Raw genomic sequence first — 17,194 nt, 5'->3', positions numbered from 1 at the left:
GCAGAAGGGAAGTACTCAGAGACATGACTATTTAACCATTAAAAGCTGGATTAGAAACTAAAGACTGGAGGCTGGAGCACTGTAGCACACAACAGAAACCAAGTCTTAATTTATACTTGTCCAAAAATGTAGGATGACATGATGTAGTGACAAACCTACAAATTTTTATAGTTTAAAACAGCTGAGATGAAGTGTCCATCTAGACAAATACTCAGTTTATATCAGCATTCATACATGGATGTACAAAAATCTTTGAGAATTCTCAGGACACAAATTATAAGAATTGTGGCTATTTCAACCCCGGGTTAAAAGTATTTTATAGATAACTCACAAAAATCACACACATTATAATCCCCAGAATGTTTAGGTACGCTTTCTCAAAAAATTCATTAATAAAACCTTCCTTTTATTTCTAAGCTAGATGGATGAAGGACAGGTAGACTTTACCTCAGGCATGGATCTGGGGGGCAGAGGTGCTTCTAGACATGTGTTAGCTTTCAACTCCAGTCTTTCTGTATCTGATGCAACACTGGAAACATCAAGCTTGGCAATTCTTTTGTCAGAGGCTCCAGAGGGCTCTGCCACCTGTGCATGTGTGTTTTCCACAGTTGTTTTGGTTTCACTGGTAACTACGTTTCCTTCCTTCAGCTTCTTTTTTCCTGCTGCATCTGGCTGAGTTACTACTTCTGGAATTGCAGAACTCACCGTCTCTGGCAAAGTCAGTTCTTGGCTCTTCTCACCCACACCTTCAGTACCTTCAGACTTTAAAAGCCCAGTTTCAGGTTGCTTCTCTTTTGTTTCTTCCTGCTTTGTCACTTCGCTCGCATTAGAGCCACATTCCTTGCTCCTTTCTGCAAGAACTTCTGAAGGCAAAGGCAGACTACTTTCATCTTTCAAATCAACAAAGTCATCTTCATCTTCTACCTCTACTGCTGATTTTTCGAGTCCTTCTGGACTTGTGGGAGTTCCTCCTTCCACAGGAGTTTGCATGGCTAAAGAAGCAGCAGTGACAGCAGCTGTTTCCTCCACAAGCTCATTATCGTTGCTAGAATCTTCAACTGCTTCAGCTATTCCAGTACTGATTTCTGAGACACTGGGCTTTACTGTTTCTGGTTCTGGAGAAAATTCCACACAAGCCACTGCTTTTAAATCCTCTGTAGTTCCCATATCCTCCCCCTCTAATTCCTCCTCATGATTAGATACCGAATGAGTTTGCTGGCCACCATCTGATGAATTTTCTTTCTCTTTTTTTTCAGTTCTGCACTCTGTATCACCATCAGTAATGCAGGAAGGAGCAGCAGCATTTTCTTTTAACTCAGAAGACTGTTGTTTTCCCTTGGTTTCAGCTTCTTTGCTAATCCCAGAGATTGTTCTAATTGGAGTTGAAGAACATACTCCACTCCCTTCACTTCCTTTCTCTTGGTACGCCTTGTACATTTGGGAAAGACTCTCTTTATGCATTTCAAAAGTTACCTAAAAGAACAGAGTTCAAAGGACATTAAAAACTTTATATTAATGACTGTTTTCTTGAAAAAAAAGAAACCCAAAATCAATGCTCAAATCACAAATTTATATTGGATCCTGTCCTTTTCATTAAGAAAACCTGCACATTAGATATCGCTTCAACTGACAGCAAGTTTTTCTTACATTTACCTGTTTTTCCTGACTAAAATGAAGAAAGAAAAGCAAAGCCAGTGTCAAAAAAACCCCAACTAGCCTGATCCAAAAGACATCCTAAGCATAAGATCCACAGAATTACTAGATTTGAAAACCTCAATTTTTTTGTGAAGGGGGAGGCTGTGACAAGTAGCAGAGCTTTCACATCTTTTTAGCACCTTTAGTATGCTCAAAAATCCACAAAGATACATAAACTTTTGAAAATTTTACACTAAAAAGTACAATGTCACAAAGTCAGAGCAGAGAAAAGCACTTAACAAAGCCAGAACCCTGTGGATCCCCAAATGTTTCCCAGAATTCCCCAGAGGACATTTCCTTTGGTGAGTGCTATTCACCCCATCTCAGCCTGAGAAAAGCTACACAAACGCATTAAAGTGAAAACACTTCTCTACTCCTTAGCTGAAAATATTATCATTGTTTCTAGGTATTTTTAAAAAAATCCAGGTAGATAAATTCTTTATGTACACACTAATAAAACTCATTTGCCCAAATAAATAGCTGTGTTTTAAAAAATAAAATATCACTTGCCTAACTTAAGTTTTTATTACACTCTTATTCAATTTAGTTTATCCATACCTTTTCATTTAGGATTTAGATTTATATTCCATAACACAAGTGTTTATTTGTCTGTAAGCTCAGTTCTCAAAATTTTCCCAACATAAGCTCCAACCGAGGGTTGTTTTTTTTTAAATCAGTTGCTGTATCAGAAATATTTTCCATAGGCAAAGTAGAGCACTGCATTCCACTAAATATACAAACACACATTTTCTTATTCTCTTACATACTCCGCTCATTCATTTGGATCTCATATAAAAATTCCATGTACATGGTATTCAAAGTGATGATTAGTCAGTAGGAATATTTTCCCTTAAGAGGACACAGTAGTCAACAAACAATTTTCAAGATTAAAAATATACTAGAAATTACAGTTAACAAATCAGAGATAAGCAAAAACAGAGCAAAGACCAAAAAAAATTCTTTTTGGCAGGTTCTGATGTCAATATTTAGCTTTTTAACATACTATTTTCTCCATCAATCAAGTATATTCAAGCACTGCAGAAGTAATGCATTATTTTAACATGACCTGAAGCATATTATTCATTCAAGTTAATTTAATTAAAACTTTAGTGCCTAGAAACAGAAGTTGGATATCTCACTTTGCTTGTTAAAAAAAAAAAATCTTCACATATCAGTTTTTATTCAGTTCTGTACAAAAAGAAGTGTGAATGATTACAACTGATTGAAAGTTCATTCAATCACAATGGATCCATAAATTATTTGATTCTAGGCTTTTGCTAAAAAGAGCATGTGGGGGGCATTATTACTTTGGAAATACTTTCTGAATTGTCCCACAGTAAGAATGTCGAAGACAACACAAAATAGATCATGCTAATAAGCTGTCCCTTGCACTTTTCACTTATTTTTCAAACTATGATTAGGCAGAGCTGCTACTTCAGGTCTAATCACTACTTTTCTGAAGAAGGAATCCTAACAACTTGAACTTATCTCCAGCTAACTTTCCCTTTTTTCTCTCTCCCTGTTGCTTCCTCCATTTCCAAAACTACTAAAAAGCTTTGTTCCAGCAAGCACTAAAAAGACATTTAACAAATGAAAATGACATTGTTTGATTTCAGCAAAAGTTACATGTACCTCCCAGAAAGCACACTGCCCCACAATATTTAACAGTACGAACATTTGTAATTTCATGCATCATTCCAGTGTAAATCTCATTAAACTCATATACAGGAGTAAAAGCTACCAAGTTTACAGCTTCTCACTTTCTATGAACACAGTTTGTAGGGCTGCCAACTACTTTTGGAGAAATGGGCAGTCAGTTGTATCTCAGTTGGTACAACCCGAGACCTACTCTTTCACTATAATGCTTTTTTCTAGTGTGCTCCAAGCCCTATCCCCTTAACAAAAACCTATTGCAGCTTCCTATTTTTCCTTACCAGCCAAACTGATCATCTGGTTCACAGCCTTATATCAACTTTGCTTGAAAATAAGTCAAAATCTGTTCTTCATAAGTCAGGATTGCAAGCTTGCTTTTTACTCTTCTCCCTCCCCTGAGAATCCTGAACTCCACCATCTCATGGTCACTGCAGCCAAGGCTGTCTCTGACCTCCACATGTCCAACCATGTTGGAATTTAGGGTATAGGGAATATGGTATGGTCAACGTTTAAAAACACCATGTATGGTACAGGGATGCAATACCATTTCAAAACTAATTTCATCTGAAACCTGGAACAGACAATGCTTTGGAAGACAATAAAGAGCAATACTGAAAATAAAACTATGCACTGAGGGATTTTTAATTGCTACTAAAAAGAAACAGAAACAAAGACCAGCAAGAACATCAATACTGACAATTTGTCTTCACAGACGGGTAACGTAAACTTATGAGCAAATAAATCCAAGCAAAATCTGTTAAGAATCTACACTGATTTCAGAACAATGCAAGAAACTGTAAGGAGAGAAACACTGGTGAAGAAAATTAGGCATCAGGGAACTAAAGGAAAACACCACTCCCCAAAAAATCCAAAATCCACTCAACGAGGATAGCAATTTCTACTTTGACCATAAACATCAACAAGAATTCATGTTACAATGTATTAAATACTGTCCTTTAAATAAAACTCAAATTACCAAAATTAGAGAGACCACGTGAAACAGTATTTTTCTAACACTTATTTTTGAGTCTGGGGGTTTCTTATATAACAAAAGGATACAAATTTCAGAAATTCTGCTTTGTAAAATCCAACTTTTCAACAAGGCTGTATAAACACTTCTGATCACTATATCAATCTGTAATTTGGTTTGACAGGAAACCAAGAAATTGTGGTACTGCAACAGAGGCACTAGACAATTCTTCCCCCTCAACTTCTATTGCATGATGTGGCATTTATGAAGGACACAAGTACACAAAGCCAAACTATACATACGAAACAAAACACTTAAGGTTAACAAAATCAGTACCAACAAAACTGCAAAATGAAGTAGAAATTATGGTTACTAAAAGCAAGTGCACAGAGTACATAAAGGTATTAAAGATTAAACATTAGGATCTGCATGCAACAATTTACAAGACAACTTGAAGAACCTTAAATGTACATAAGTAATTTTTTATTTTCCTTAAGGCATTTGCAACTGTAAAGCTGATAATACAAAATTAATTACCAGAAATTGTTCTAAATTAGTGAGCTAAAAGGCCAATCATTAATCTTCACCATCATTTGATGGTTAATCCATAGCTGTCTGCAATGCTTGGAATGCATCTCTACGCACCACCAGTTGAAGACACTTGTGAGCTAGTATCTGCAACATTTGCCTCTGCCATTAATTTTAGCTTAATTTGAGATCTAACATTTACTAATTGCCAAGGAGAAAAATTAGCATACAGCAATGAGAAAGGGTAAGATGATTGACATTTTCATTAAAGAACTTAGAGAAAATATAATTTTTAACTATATGTTAAGATTTTTTGCCTTTTTTTTTCCATTTTCAGGTGGGCAATTTCATAGAGTAGGGAGAGGAAAGGAATATCTTGCCAGACAGGTCAGACAATTCCTTATAGAGTCTTCTCAGTGCAAACCAGCTCCTGTGCTGGTTTAAATAAACTCTTCATAATAAATGAATAAACTCTTCATAATTCCAAAAAGCATCACAACTTTTTGAATCCTAACTAGGATTTTATTGACCTGCCTTTTCCACTTCTCCTCTACTAACACTAACTGTTTCAAAAGTGTCTCTCCAAACACAAACAGGCCTGTTTAGACAGGAGACACCACTATCATTGATATCAAAACTAATCAACTCAGCACAGGAAAAGATTCAAAGGTACTGTGTGCACCATGCACTGAGTTACAGTCTGTAACCCACTGACTTAAGTCTGGGCTATTTCTGAGTGAGTCGCAGATGGAAGCTAAGCAAAGCAAGTTAAAAGATAAGAGGTTTTTAAAGGAGGAGACTAAACTTCCACCAGAAACACATTCAATGATGTACAAGGTGGGGGGGAAACAACTGTTCCAAGACAGTTTCATGTTCCTGTATCTTGCATTTTCACCTAAGTAGCAAGAGTTCTGCCTTTTTTTTTTTACTCATCTTGAGAAAAAAAAATCATTTCTAGAATAAGAAAGCAAGTACTAGTCAATATAATTCATAAAAGTCTGCTTTTCTGAGGGAGAATTTTATGTATGTCAACAGCATTTTACTTCAAATCAAGATATAGCTTACTGTTACATCATCATACAACAATAAATTCAAACTGCATACCGAATGTGTATGAGCCCATTTTCACTAACGAAATTATTGCTTTTAATGAGTTTAAATTGCAAGACATGAGCACACACAATCATCTCATGGTATGTATTTTCTCACTATCTCAATCCCTGCCACCATTCCTACAGTTCAAGGGACTGTCAAACCCTATCTCGTACATATTTGATATTTAGCTATTAACAAAAATATTCTGTAACTAAGTTCAGCATTTATCACCCCACTGTTGCAATGCCCAGCGACAGGTTTTATGCACTGCTCACTTCTGCCATCCTTTTCCAGTATCTCCATATATTTTGTTGGCAGCCCTACAGCAAAGACTCCACATCCATCATTTCAAAGAAAGGCCAGGAGACCTAATTCAGGCCCCACAATGTGAACAGAGGTAGCTGCAATTATGGAGGAGGATTGCTTCAAACTGCAGCAACAGCAAAAGAAAGCTGCTAACAATTCTTGAGGCTGCAGACACACGTCCCATCTTCCACAATTTTTTATACCAAGTCATAGAGATGACAATCCTCTCTCTCCTCAAGTCTTCTTTACTTAGGAAGACTACTTCAGAGCTACTTGCCTCTTCATACACCAGATCTCTTTGCTGCTAATGCTTTTGTAATTCTTCATTTTGAGAGCCCTGGCACTCAGTAGCAAATCTCTGTTACACTCTTCTTTTAAGGCTTCTCTGCAGCTCTATAAATTCTCAGTTTACCTTGCTCCCTTCTAATCTATCCCCATTTCTTTGTTAGCATCCTGCAGTTTTATTCATGACATTGCACTCCCTCAAACCAAGTGAATAATGAGATGGAGGAGCTTCCCATTAACCATACACACTGCATGTGTAAGAGCCCATCACTGGCACACATGTCTGCCTGCTGAACAATGAAAATACTTTCTTCTCCCGCTGGTCATTGGTTAGAAAAGCCTTCCCACACATCTACTACAAAAGAAACTGTAGAAAGGAAACCCCTCATAAGAGTGAAGGACTGTATCATCACAACACAGTTGTGCTGGGGGTGCACAGCTCTAAAGGAGGCTGCACATTCCAGTCTCCAAGCTCATTCTGCTCTCCATAACTCAGTTGACAAGCTGAGAATCATTTCTATGTAGAATAAGTAATATTTATTAAAAATAACTATTTACACCATTAGATTGAATGTAATATTGAATGATTTCAAGGGTACTCCCAGCTTTGCTTCACTGACATATTGGGCCTGGCACAAGTGACAACCAAAAACCAGCAGTAGTACAATGACCCTCTGGGCCAGGTACCTCTTCTTCCCCTCACGGCAATGCAAATACACTTTTCAGAGGACTGAAGAACACATGAAGCCTTCAAATTACCCTGGAGCTGAAGATCTCAGCTTTGGGAGACCCTCCTGCCTTCATGACAGGGATAAAAAACAGACAAAAGCGTCCTAAGCAAATCCTGGATGCCAACAGGATTTGGACTCCAGATTCTGATAGCCTCTTACCCTCTAAAACTACTGGGCTACATTCACTTCTCCGCAAATTAGTTTTTTAATTGCCACCATATATTAACTCCTCCACCACCTAATCTCCGCAGCTTTTGCTAGTTTTCCCTCATCAGACAGTGATGAAAACCTGGCAAACATAGCACACATAAATGCTCTGGGGTTTTTTTCTCCTCCGTTAAATTAAACAAGTATGCAAATTTACTTAACAGTCGCAATGTTTATTACAACTGTACTTTAGACTGAAAACTGACAATTAGTTAGAAATAAACTGTACAGTAAGGTCCCACTATTAACATTTTAAAATTATACTTCTCATTCAGATCAATGAATAAAATTCTTCCACTTAAACAGAAAGAGAACTGCATTTACACATATTAACATCTGAGTCTTACTGAAAATGTCTTGAGCTACTAAAAACTAAAAATAAATATCATTCTTCACCTGAATATATTTTCTTTAACAGAAAGGTAACATGTATCAACTTTTAAGTAATAAAATATATTTAAGGGCCTGAAATAAGCACATGTTAGTCTTCCCAGTTTAAAACATTCAGATAATTTAGGAGTGCATTGCACTGTGTAAATAATTTTATTCTTTTTAAACTTGGGGAAGCTGAAAGGTTAAAAAGGGAAGCTGTCCACCATTCTTGACTTTTTTCCTATTATTAACCCCCAAATCATTGGTCCTTTGTAAAAAGTAACTGGACTAGACAGATAAAAATCTAAGGCTGAGTTAGCATGGTTGCAATGTTTAAAAAACAGAAGCTCTTGGATGCTTTCATAAATTCAACACTGGCAAGTCAGAACAAACTGGAGCTGCGATTTCATTTTTCCAATAATATTTTCATTGAACTATAAGAAACAGATTAAACACTTTTGTAAACAATGGTTTAATATCTGGAAAGCATCAAAAAATAATAGGGAAATTAACCAAATACATGAGTAATACTAAGAAATTTGGTTTTTAAAAGGTTGCACACACCTACACACCTTCTAAATCCTGAATGCAAGGAAGCCAATGCAGTGCAATTATGCTGGAAAAGCCACTGTTGTTTATAAAACACTGTGTAGCTGTTGGAGGAGAGGGTTACAGTGACAAACAGCTTCCCTGCTACAAAGGTGGCAGGAAATCTATCAAACTGGACAATAAAATTGCAATTGAGTTTCTTTGGCTTTTTATAGCAGCTGCATGTATCTTGATGTGTAGCTCTGCAAAACCTATCCAATTGTGTAACACTGGTCCTTTATGTACTTGTTCTTTATCATAGAATGGTGTTATAAATTAGTGGCACGAATGGCACAGAGGGTTGTAAAAAGGAAAAATAAGCAGTAACCTAATACAATTAGAGAGAAATAGGAAAAACCCAAACTGGTTATTCTTTTAGCAATGTTAAGGAAATATTTTTGTTCCCATAATTCCCACATTACTTTGAAAGCATGCTAGAAATCAAAAACATCTGAAATGCACTTAGCATCGAACAATTTGCCCACTGAATTATGTGTACACGAGGTTATGTGTTAATCTCTATGAATTGCAGTGGTGGTAAAACAGGATATAAGACTATTTAAAATAAGTAAAATTAACAGGATTAAAAAATCATTATAATTATGTGTTTACAAGGACATTTTTCAAGACTTTTTTTTTTGTGATTTATCCTAATTTATATTTATGTAATTAACAGACAGCTCTGAAGAATCATCTAGTTTTATATGGCTAGTTGCATGAATTGTATGTATTATTTACAAAAAAGTCAAACGGAAAGTGCATAATAAAGTTGAAATTTTAAAATCTTGATAATGGCACCATCATTCATATCAATATTGTCAAGTTAGTTTCTGGCTGCTTTTGCTGTTTAAACACTGTCATTTAGGCTTCTGGAACTAGTATTAGTACTGATATCCAAACAAACTGAATTCCTTTAGGAGTCATTCAATATTCCACCACCACACTCTGCCCACACTCATACACTTCCAAACTTGCCATCATTCAACTTCTTCTGAAATGGGCTGGAAGAACAGGCAGCTATTATAAATTGACCAGAAAGTCAACAAAGTTAGACTTGAGAAAACTTACAGGGAGTTACTCCTACAACCAAAGAACAAAAAATGAGAAACACAGACTGAAGCAGGTCCTCTTCTCATTCACTATGGTATTTCACAAAAACATACAGCTCTTAAAATAGAAATTAATAAACCAGACCAACATTATCTATGCCTATCTATTTTTTGGTCTTTTCTAAAACTGCTGGTTTTTGTTCTTGACATTTGGCCATGGCATCACAATAAAATCTTGGGGGTTTTTCTCTAGGAACTCTACAGCATTGATTAGCCACATTAAGTCACTGAAAAGAATGACCAAAAATCCATATAACCTTTCTGACATAGATGTTGTTTAAACGAGATTTCTGACATTACATTATCTTACAAAAGGAGTCTAGGAATAGAACTACAGATTATAAGATAATGTGCTAGCTAATTTCTAAATTCAAGACACCAAAGCTCTAAGAATTAAAAAGGTGGTCTTCCTTTATTCACCTCTCCATCTTTCCCCAGGGACAATTCCCAGTGATCCCCAGCAATCACACACATGCTAAACTACGCCAGTTTTATATAAAAGCACGTTAGGGATCTTTACTCTGGTTACAGCCTGCCATTGTACAATTCACCCATGCTCTCTGCATCTTGGGGCAAGGAGAGGAAACTGGTTTTGCCGACAAAAAAGCATATTAAGAATGATCCAACACTGAAAATGTGATCTCTGTAAGAGTTCAAATGTGGCCATGGGTACTTTGCACAGGAATTCCACTTAGCTAAGTGACTGTTTAATAAAGTTATTTCACCATTTTTATTACAAAGATTTCTACAATTGTCTCCCCATAGCCTAAGAATGCACTATGGACCTCTGAATGCAATAAATAGAGCTGCAAAATAACAAGGTTCTTGCTGTCTGCAGAGACTGACTTTTTCTAAGAAAAAGATTTTTTTCAAAATCCAAGACCTCAGAAATGCTAACAATTCCTTAGTATCATAAAGTGATCTTTTGCATTCACAGATGTCCTTTTCACACTGCTAAGTTGCACACACTGAGAAATAGGTAATTTATAACTTAATTCATTTTAAATAAATATTCTGACAACCAGAATAATTCTGAGGCCCACACTGGCCTCACTCCTTTGTTTAGAATAAGGCAGTATAAAATACCTTTTGCACTACTGTGCCTCATTCAGAGAACCACTAATAACTTTTATGATGTAACTCTGGTTCTAACAACAACAAAATTCAGACAGAACAATAACAAAGGGTAATAGTCTCATTCATGCAGCATGGATTTGCACTCTCACCCCATATTCCATGACAGTTTAACAACAGAAGCATCTGCCTTAACTTGGATTTCTTTGCTTTTTACTGATTTGTTTTACAGCCTTTTGATGTTACTAAAAGGTATTTTTGTTGATGAACAGCTATGGCGCGCCACCTTGTGTTCATGCTGTTAGTAAAAAGCAAGACCAGCACCAAAATTTTTCACAAATGCTCCTAAAATTTGATTAATCTCACCTTTGAATGTGTGATTGACAGTGTATCCACCCACACACGCCAGCCACCCCACTCATATTTTATTGCATGGTACAGCAAAATCCGAAATATGGTGTACACCATCTCAGTTATCTTCTGCTCCTCAGAAGTCTTTGGATTAAAACAACAAAGGGAAAGCATCCACTCCTGCCAGACAGAGCACTGCAACAAACTCCTGCAAAACACACGCATGCTGTTGAATCGTATTATAAAATATATCTTAGAAATCTATACAACAGCTAAGTCAAGAATCCAACATGCTTTAAAAAATTGCTACATGCAAGCTTCTCTAATTTTTCATACTGAAGACTTTGCTAAAGTACAAAATTTGCTGAAACAGCAGTGAAGCTGTATCTGTCCTCATGAGTTAATTTACTAGGAGACTTCATTTTTTATTTTATATACTTATACATAGAGCAAACCATCTTACCTCCTGTTTTCTCTGCTGTTATTAAACAGTTTAATCATATCTGAGAGAAAGGCTCGCCGGACCTCCAGACTTTCTGGACACTGTGGAGAATTACGGATCAGGATCGCAATAACCTTCAAAATCTCTGTAAAACAGTTCATGAGTAACAAAATATTAGGACTACGCACAGCATAAAACACAAGGCCTCTCAACAGTGTTTGCACAAGGAAAGTGACACCACATAAAATTTTATACTGAGAAAAAGCACACCTCTATTGGAGAAGAAGGTTTAAGCAAAATAAACCCCTTCTTCCAATACTTTTCAAACCTAGTAACCCATCGGGGGATTTGTATGCCTCTAAAGAAAATGTAGTTAATTGAATTACCATATTTAAGCAACACAAATATTACTGCATAACAATTGACAAGCTATCAGAATCTGTCAGAACAATTTTTACATGAGGTTCACATAAAAAAACATGCATTAGAAAACCAATATATGAGAAAAATGCTCTACCTTATGAGATTTTGCTCTACCTTAACAATACTGAATTTTCAAAGAATGTGACCAACTTCCCATTAAACTTATCAGTTTCTGTTATAAAAAACCTTCCTAATATAAAATTTTATTTCTTATGATCACAACGTTTTCTGTATTTTTAGGAGGTCAAAATTCAGGGTACATCACACTTTTTGAACCACAGGGGCGGTGACTTTTCTTGTTACTTTAAAAGAAGTCAACTTTGGAAATGAATTAGGGTGCAATTTGAACACAGTCACTGTGATAGTTGCAGTTCATCTTGTACAAGTTCTTTAAAGAGAAATTCCTAATTTAATAACAGCAATGAACTAAAAAAGGGACTCTAAAAGTCACTCTTCCTACCAGACCTATATTATTTCAGAATCAACTCAGTCTCCATATAGTCTATACTGACCACAGCAGAGACTGTCAACTCTAAAAATCTTAGGAGAAAGCAACAGAAACCTGCTAATATCTCTTGCTTCATACAAGTTTACCAGAAGGAAAATGGCATAATGCAACCAGATTACTTTCCTCCATATCTGCTTTGCTTTCTTTTCTCTTCCCCCACTTTCCACCTGAAGTAAACCTACAACTATGACCTACGCTTAATGACAAAGCAGCTACAAAAGTAAAAAATCTGTCATTTCTCCAGAAAAAAGTTAACTCGCAAAGCTATAGTAAGTCCATTCTATTATGCACAGAACACATCAATGATGTATATAATTCAGAAAAGGAGATCAGTATTTTCTCTCAGTTCAAAAGACATCTAAAGTTTCATATCAAGATATTTCCAATAAAGTAAGCTAACCAAAACAGTGAACAGATACATTTATCCTATTTTCCACCTAGCATTGTCATACTGAACGTAATTTAAGATGAAAGGTGTTTCTATACTTAAGGTAATTTAGTCTGACATCACTAAATAATGCATTCAGAATTTTGCTGGAACCTTAACATGTATTAAATCAAAGTATCCTGTGCATAAATGTCTTGAAAAACCATTTTATAATGCGACTGCACAGCCAAAAAAGGTGAGTTATGAACTACAGACACATAAGATGTCTTTCAAAAATACTGTGTATGGAACTCCAATTAAATACAAGTTATCTGTATTTTAGAGTAAAAAAAATTGTAAAACTGAGATTAGAAGACTGGTAGATGTAATTAAGAAGCTTGTTCATTTGTGGGATTCTTTTAAAGCAGACTTTTCTTAAGGTAGCACTTAAAAATGTGTATCATTCTTACGAGGATTTTGTATCTTCACCGTTGAATCTGGGTCAGGATGTTGTTTATGTATTACTTGAGTGCAAATTTGTTCAGTCAGAATCTAGCAAGAAAGAAGAAGATGCCATATCAATGTACATGAAGACAGCTTACTGAAAAATAGTTGGATGCAGCATAATCACCATCATTCTAAAAATCATCCAAAAAATCCCCACTTGCTTTCTTAATAATTTATTTCATCCTGTTTCTAAACATCTATAAGCTACTTTATTCTTTTATTTCTCTCTTAAGTGCACACTCTTATTTAAAGTACACTGGAAGATGAATGTGAATCTAACCAAAGCAATTATCCTAAGGCAAGATCATTGCTATAATAAAATTCCACATCTACATGAGCATCTGGCTAAAACATACAGGTTACTGATTATCTACAATTGTTCATAATGAGCATAACCAAGTTAAGGAGGGGATAAATCCATAGTAAGCTTTGGGGGCAAAAAAAGCAGCATTCAGCTGCATCACACTAAGGTTTAATGTCATCTGGAACATATCAGCACAAATATGTAAGCAATTTTCTAACAATGTCTTACAAGTAATTAGAAAGATTGGATCCTAACTACAGTGTGTGACTACCTCAAACAGGACATTGTATGTGGTCATGGTGAATAAGCTTGTCTGAAGCATCAGCCTTTCAGCCAACAAAGAGAACAATCCATGTCCAAGCATGACTTCAGCTTTTCTCCTAAAATGGTAGAGAAAGATTAAACAACATGCATTCCATTTGCTTTAGGGGAGAAAAAGTTTAACACATTGTGCCTCAAGAAACACAAAATCACTGGTAAGATATTTTTCCTGTTGGTTCCTTACGTCTTCCACTTTTGGTGAAGGAAAAGGGAAGTGTTGAGATTCTGAAAGGACAAATCATTCCCTGAAGGCAGCCACCTTTCTTCCATAAATGAGGTCCACTCACCCATGGGCCCAAAAAGCTGAAACACAGCCTTGGGGATTTCTGGATAAACACTGAGGAAAGCACACCTTTACCTTCATTTCACTCAAAAATGCAACCATGGACAGCAATCACAATAGTTATTTACTATCACAGTCAACTCAAGACATATTAAACCTAGTTCTCAGTAACATGGGGTTCCATCTCACCAGTCTAATTCTTGCTACTGATTTCACTGGAAAAGGGTCACTAAAAAGAAGGAGGCCATGCTGCATGCAAGCATCAGCCGGACAAGGAAATGATAATGCCTGGACACTAGCTACCAGCAACAAGCAATTCCACCATATCCAAAATATATTTGTGACAAATAGACTGAGGGGTAGTTGAAGAAAAGTAGCTCCTATTCAGTGAAGCCTATTTAGTGATTAACCTCCATTATAGCTTTTTCTCCTTTACACACAAATGTGTGTACATACACCCAATAATTTATAACCAAATATATATATATATATAACAGAATGTCTGTGTCACAACCTACCTTTACTCCTTCCTTTTTTGGGAAGTTTAGTTTTAAGACCCAAATCAGTACTTACTTTGGAGAAAGATGCTTTAAGAAATATCCCATCACTTTCAGAGCTTGCACCCTGATGCCTTCACTTTGTGATGCTAAAAGCTTGTAGACAACCCTAAGTGGAGAAAACACGTTGGTCTTCTGTCAGTGTGAGGAATAACAAATGCAGGTTTTTGGTCCTTGTAAACCTCCCATAAAAACTTTGAAGACATCTAAATACATTTATCAGTTACATTCAATTTCTTTCATCACTTTTTAGACAGTCAAGTGCTTAGGGCCACATCACTATCTGATTCTAGCTGGACTGCGGTTCATAGTATTCAACAGATCTTTAAATCTGTGAAATATGATTCTACTTATCTACATGGACTAGGGGGAAGGAAAAAGCCTACCTCATGTAAAGAATTTTGGAGAGCCTTTCCAAAACTATTCCATGTTACAACATGGCATTTTAGATCCGCAAGTTTTAAAGAGTTCAAAGGACTTTAAGTTTTTAGGCCTTATCTATACATAACTGAACATTCGTCAATAGTTAGGTACTTTTATTTTTATATACCCAAAAATAATTCTCAGGACGCCTGAACTAAGACAAAAAAAATAGTTCTATACCAGAATTAAAGCTAAAATCTAAGGGTGACTAAAAAACAGTTATGTATAAAAAATAATTTATCCTGGAGAATTCTGCAACCACAAAAACTACAGAGGGAAAGAAATAAGCACAACTGATGATACACTGGCCATTCAAGCAATAGAATCCATTTCTCTGCTTTTCTTTACAGAACACTATCAGGGTTTCCTAATTATATAGGGGAAAAGCATTTCCTTTCTTTTTTTTTTCTTCCCCCCACTAGATTGGTTACTCTAACATTTTTAATTTTAAGAGAACTCCAAATATTTACAAAGTTTTGGAAAATTATTTTTAAATTTCAAGATTATCATGCCTTAATCACAAAAAGTAGATGTATCAAGAAACATACAAACACTCCATTAAGTGACTGGAGACAATACCAGAGCAAGGAGTGTAACAAATGAGACAGGAAAACAAAGTGATTTCTCACTGTGGACTCACTATTCATGCTGACTTGCTCATATACTTGTTAACAAAAAAAAAAGCACCTACTGCTAGTTGTTAAATAAAACCAAATGTACTGCATTGGAGACCCAACCTCACATTCAAATACTTTAGAGTTTTTTATTAGTTTCCCATACGTAACACATTACCATACAAATGAAATCAAATCTGATGAAAATGGGTAAAAAGAAAAATAAAAATCAGTGTAGCACTAAAAGGGGAGAATACAATTAGAACCATGCCTGAATGCAGTCTCTTGAGAAAGGACAACTGGAAAAAAAAATATAAACGGCGATTAACCAATAGGTGCAGCTAAATGTAAGAAATGAGACTCTGCCTTTGCACAGTGAGAGAATTAGTATTCCCCATATCCTTCTGTGAATTGTTCTTACATTTGTTTGCGCATACCAATTTTTCCCCCACTACGTTCAGGCAGGTTCCTGCTAAATTAGAAAAGTTCAATACTGTGACCACCCTCTGAGAGCCACAAGACAAAAAGAGTCACAACTTAACTCCTCTAGCAGATTTTGTACTTGTACAAGTAAAATTTGCTACTTCCCCTACTTTTCTCTCACAATAGTGTTAAACACTTTTTTTCTGTTTGTTGGGAAAAAGATTCCAAACAGTGCATAGCACAAAGTGCTACTTTTAAACAAATAAAAAGTTTTTCTGGAAAAGTCCTATGGGGGAAAAAAAAAGGAAGAAAACTAACAAGGATCAGAAGACATCTGAATCAATTTTTGTCAGCCTCTTTCCAGTTCTAAGACATCTGTAAGAATGGGGGGCTGAAGACAGAGCACCAGTAGATGAAGACATCAATGCACAGACTGAAATGGATCACTCCCTGTTTTAAGTGTGACTGACAGCTTGGAAACATTAAAAAAAACACCTCATTGATAATAAATCCAACAGCACCTCTTGTCAAAATGAACAACTGGACCCAAAAATCTCCTAAGATGAGGAGTCTATTGTTGCGGTGTGGATTGCAACACACACACTGATGAGAACCATTCAGATTTCATGGGAATACTTGCAAGCAACAGTATGGTCAAAACACTGTTTCCTTTTTCCCACTTAGAAAATTCTAACTTACTGTAATCCATTCCTCTGATCAAATGCAGGGATCATAGAACCAGGATGCTCTGACATCAGAGCAACCAGCAACTGCAAGACATCCATTAGATTGTCATCCTGTTGGATAAAAGTTACAAATTTGAATTCACAACACATACACACTAGAACATTGTTTCGGCTAAAAGAACCACTATAAAATATTTCAAAAGTATGTGGAGATTAATAAGAAACTAAGGGTCAAATCACTTTGGCCAGGATCAAAAGAGCTATAGCTCTAAAGGCAAGTGGAGGAGAAAACATTGCAAAAACTGTACTAAACTGTTTAGGGTGAAAAGTGATATATCAGTGTCTGGGATGTAAGGATTTGACAGGCAATGG

General features: G+C 36.0%; 1 protein-coding gene across 4 annotated transcripts in view; it reads right to left on the bottom strand.

Moving 5' to 3' along the window:
- Window positions 1-17,194, bottom strand: part of LRBA (LPS responsive beige-like anchor protein) — a 366,577-nt gene that overhangs the window by 292,280 nt on the left and 57,103 nt on the right. For all 4 annotated transcript variants that reach the window (XM_041479868.1, XM_041479849.1, XM_041479878.1 and 1 more), the window contains exons 17-23: window positions 16,836-16,933; window positions 14,693-14,785; window positions 13,787-13,895; window positions 13,175-13,256; window positions 11,428-11,551; window positions 10,980-11,172; window positions 448-1,473 (exon numbers count right to left, since the gene is read on the bottom strand). In XM_041479868.1, the coding sequence (XP_041335802.1) occupies window positions 448-1,473; window positions 10,980-11,172; window positions 11,428-11,551; window positions 13,175-13,256; window positions 13,787-13,895; window positions 14,693-14,785; window positions 16,836-16,933 (1,725 nt within the window). The remainder of the gene's footprint in view (window positions 1-447; window positions 1,474-10,979; window positions 11,173-11,427; window positions 11,552-13,174; window positions 13,257-13,786; window positions 13,896-14,692; window positions 14,786-16,835; window positions 16,934-17,194) is intronic.

Source organism: Pyrgilauda ruficollis, unplaced genomic scaffold, assembly GCF_017590135.1.
Source record: "Pyrgilauda ruficollis isolate IOZ18807 unplaced genomic scaffold, ASM1759013v1 scaffold114, whole genome shotgun sequence".
Taxonomy (NCBI): Eukaryota; Metazoa; Chordata; class Aves; order Passeriformes; family Passeridae; genus Pyrgilauda; species Pyrgilauda ruficollis.
This window is presented reverse-complemented; position numbering and strand designations above follow the sequence as displayed.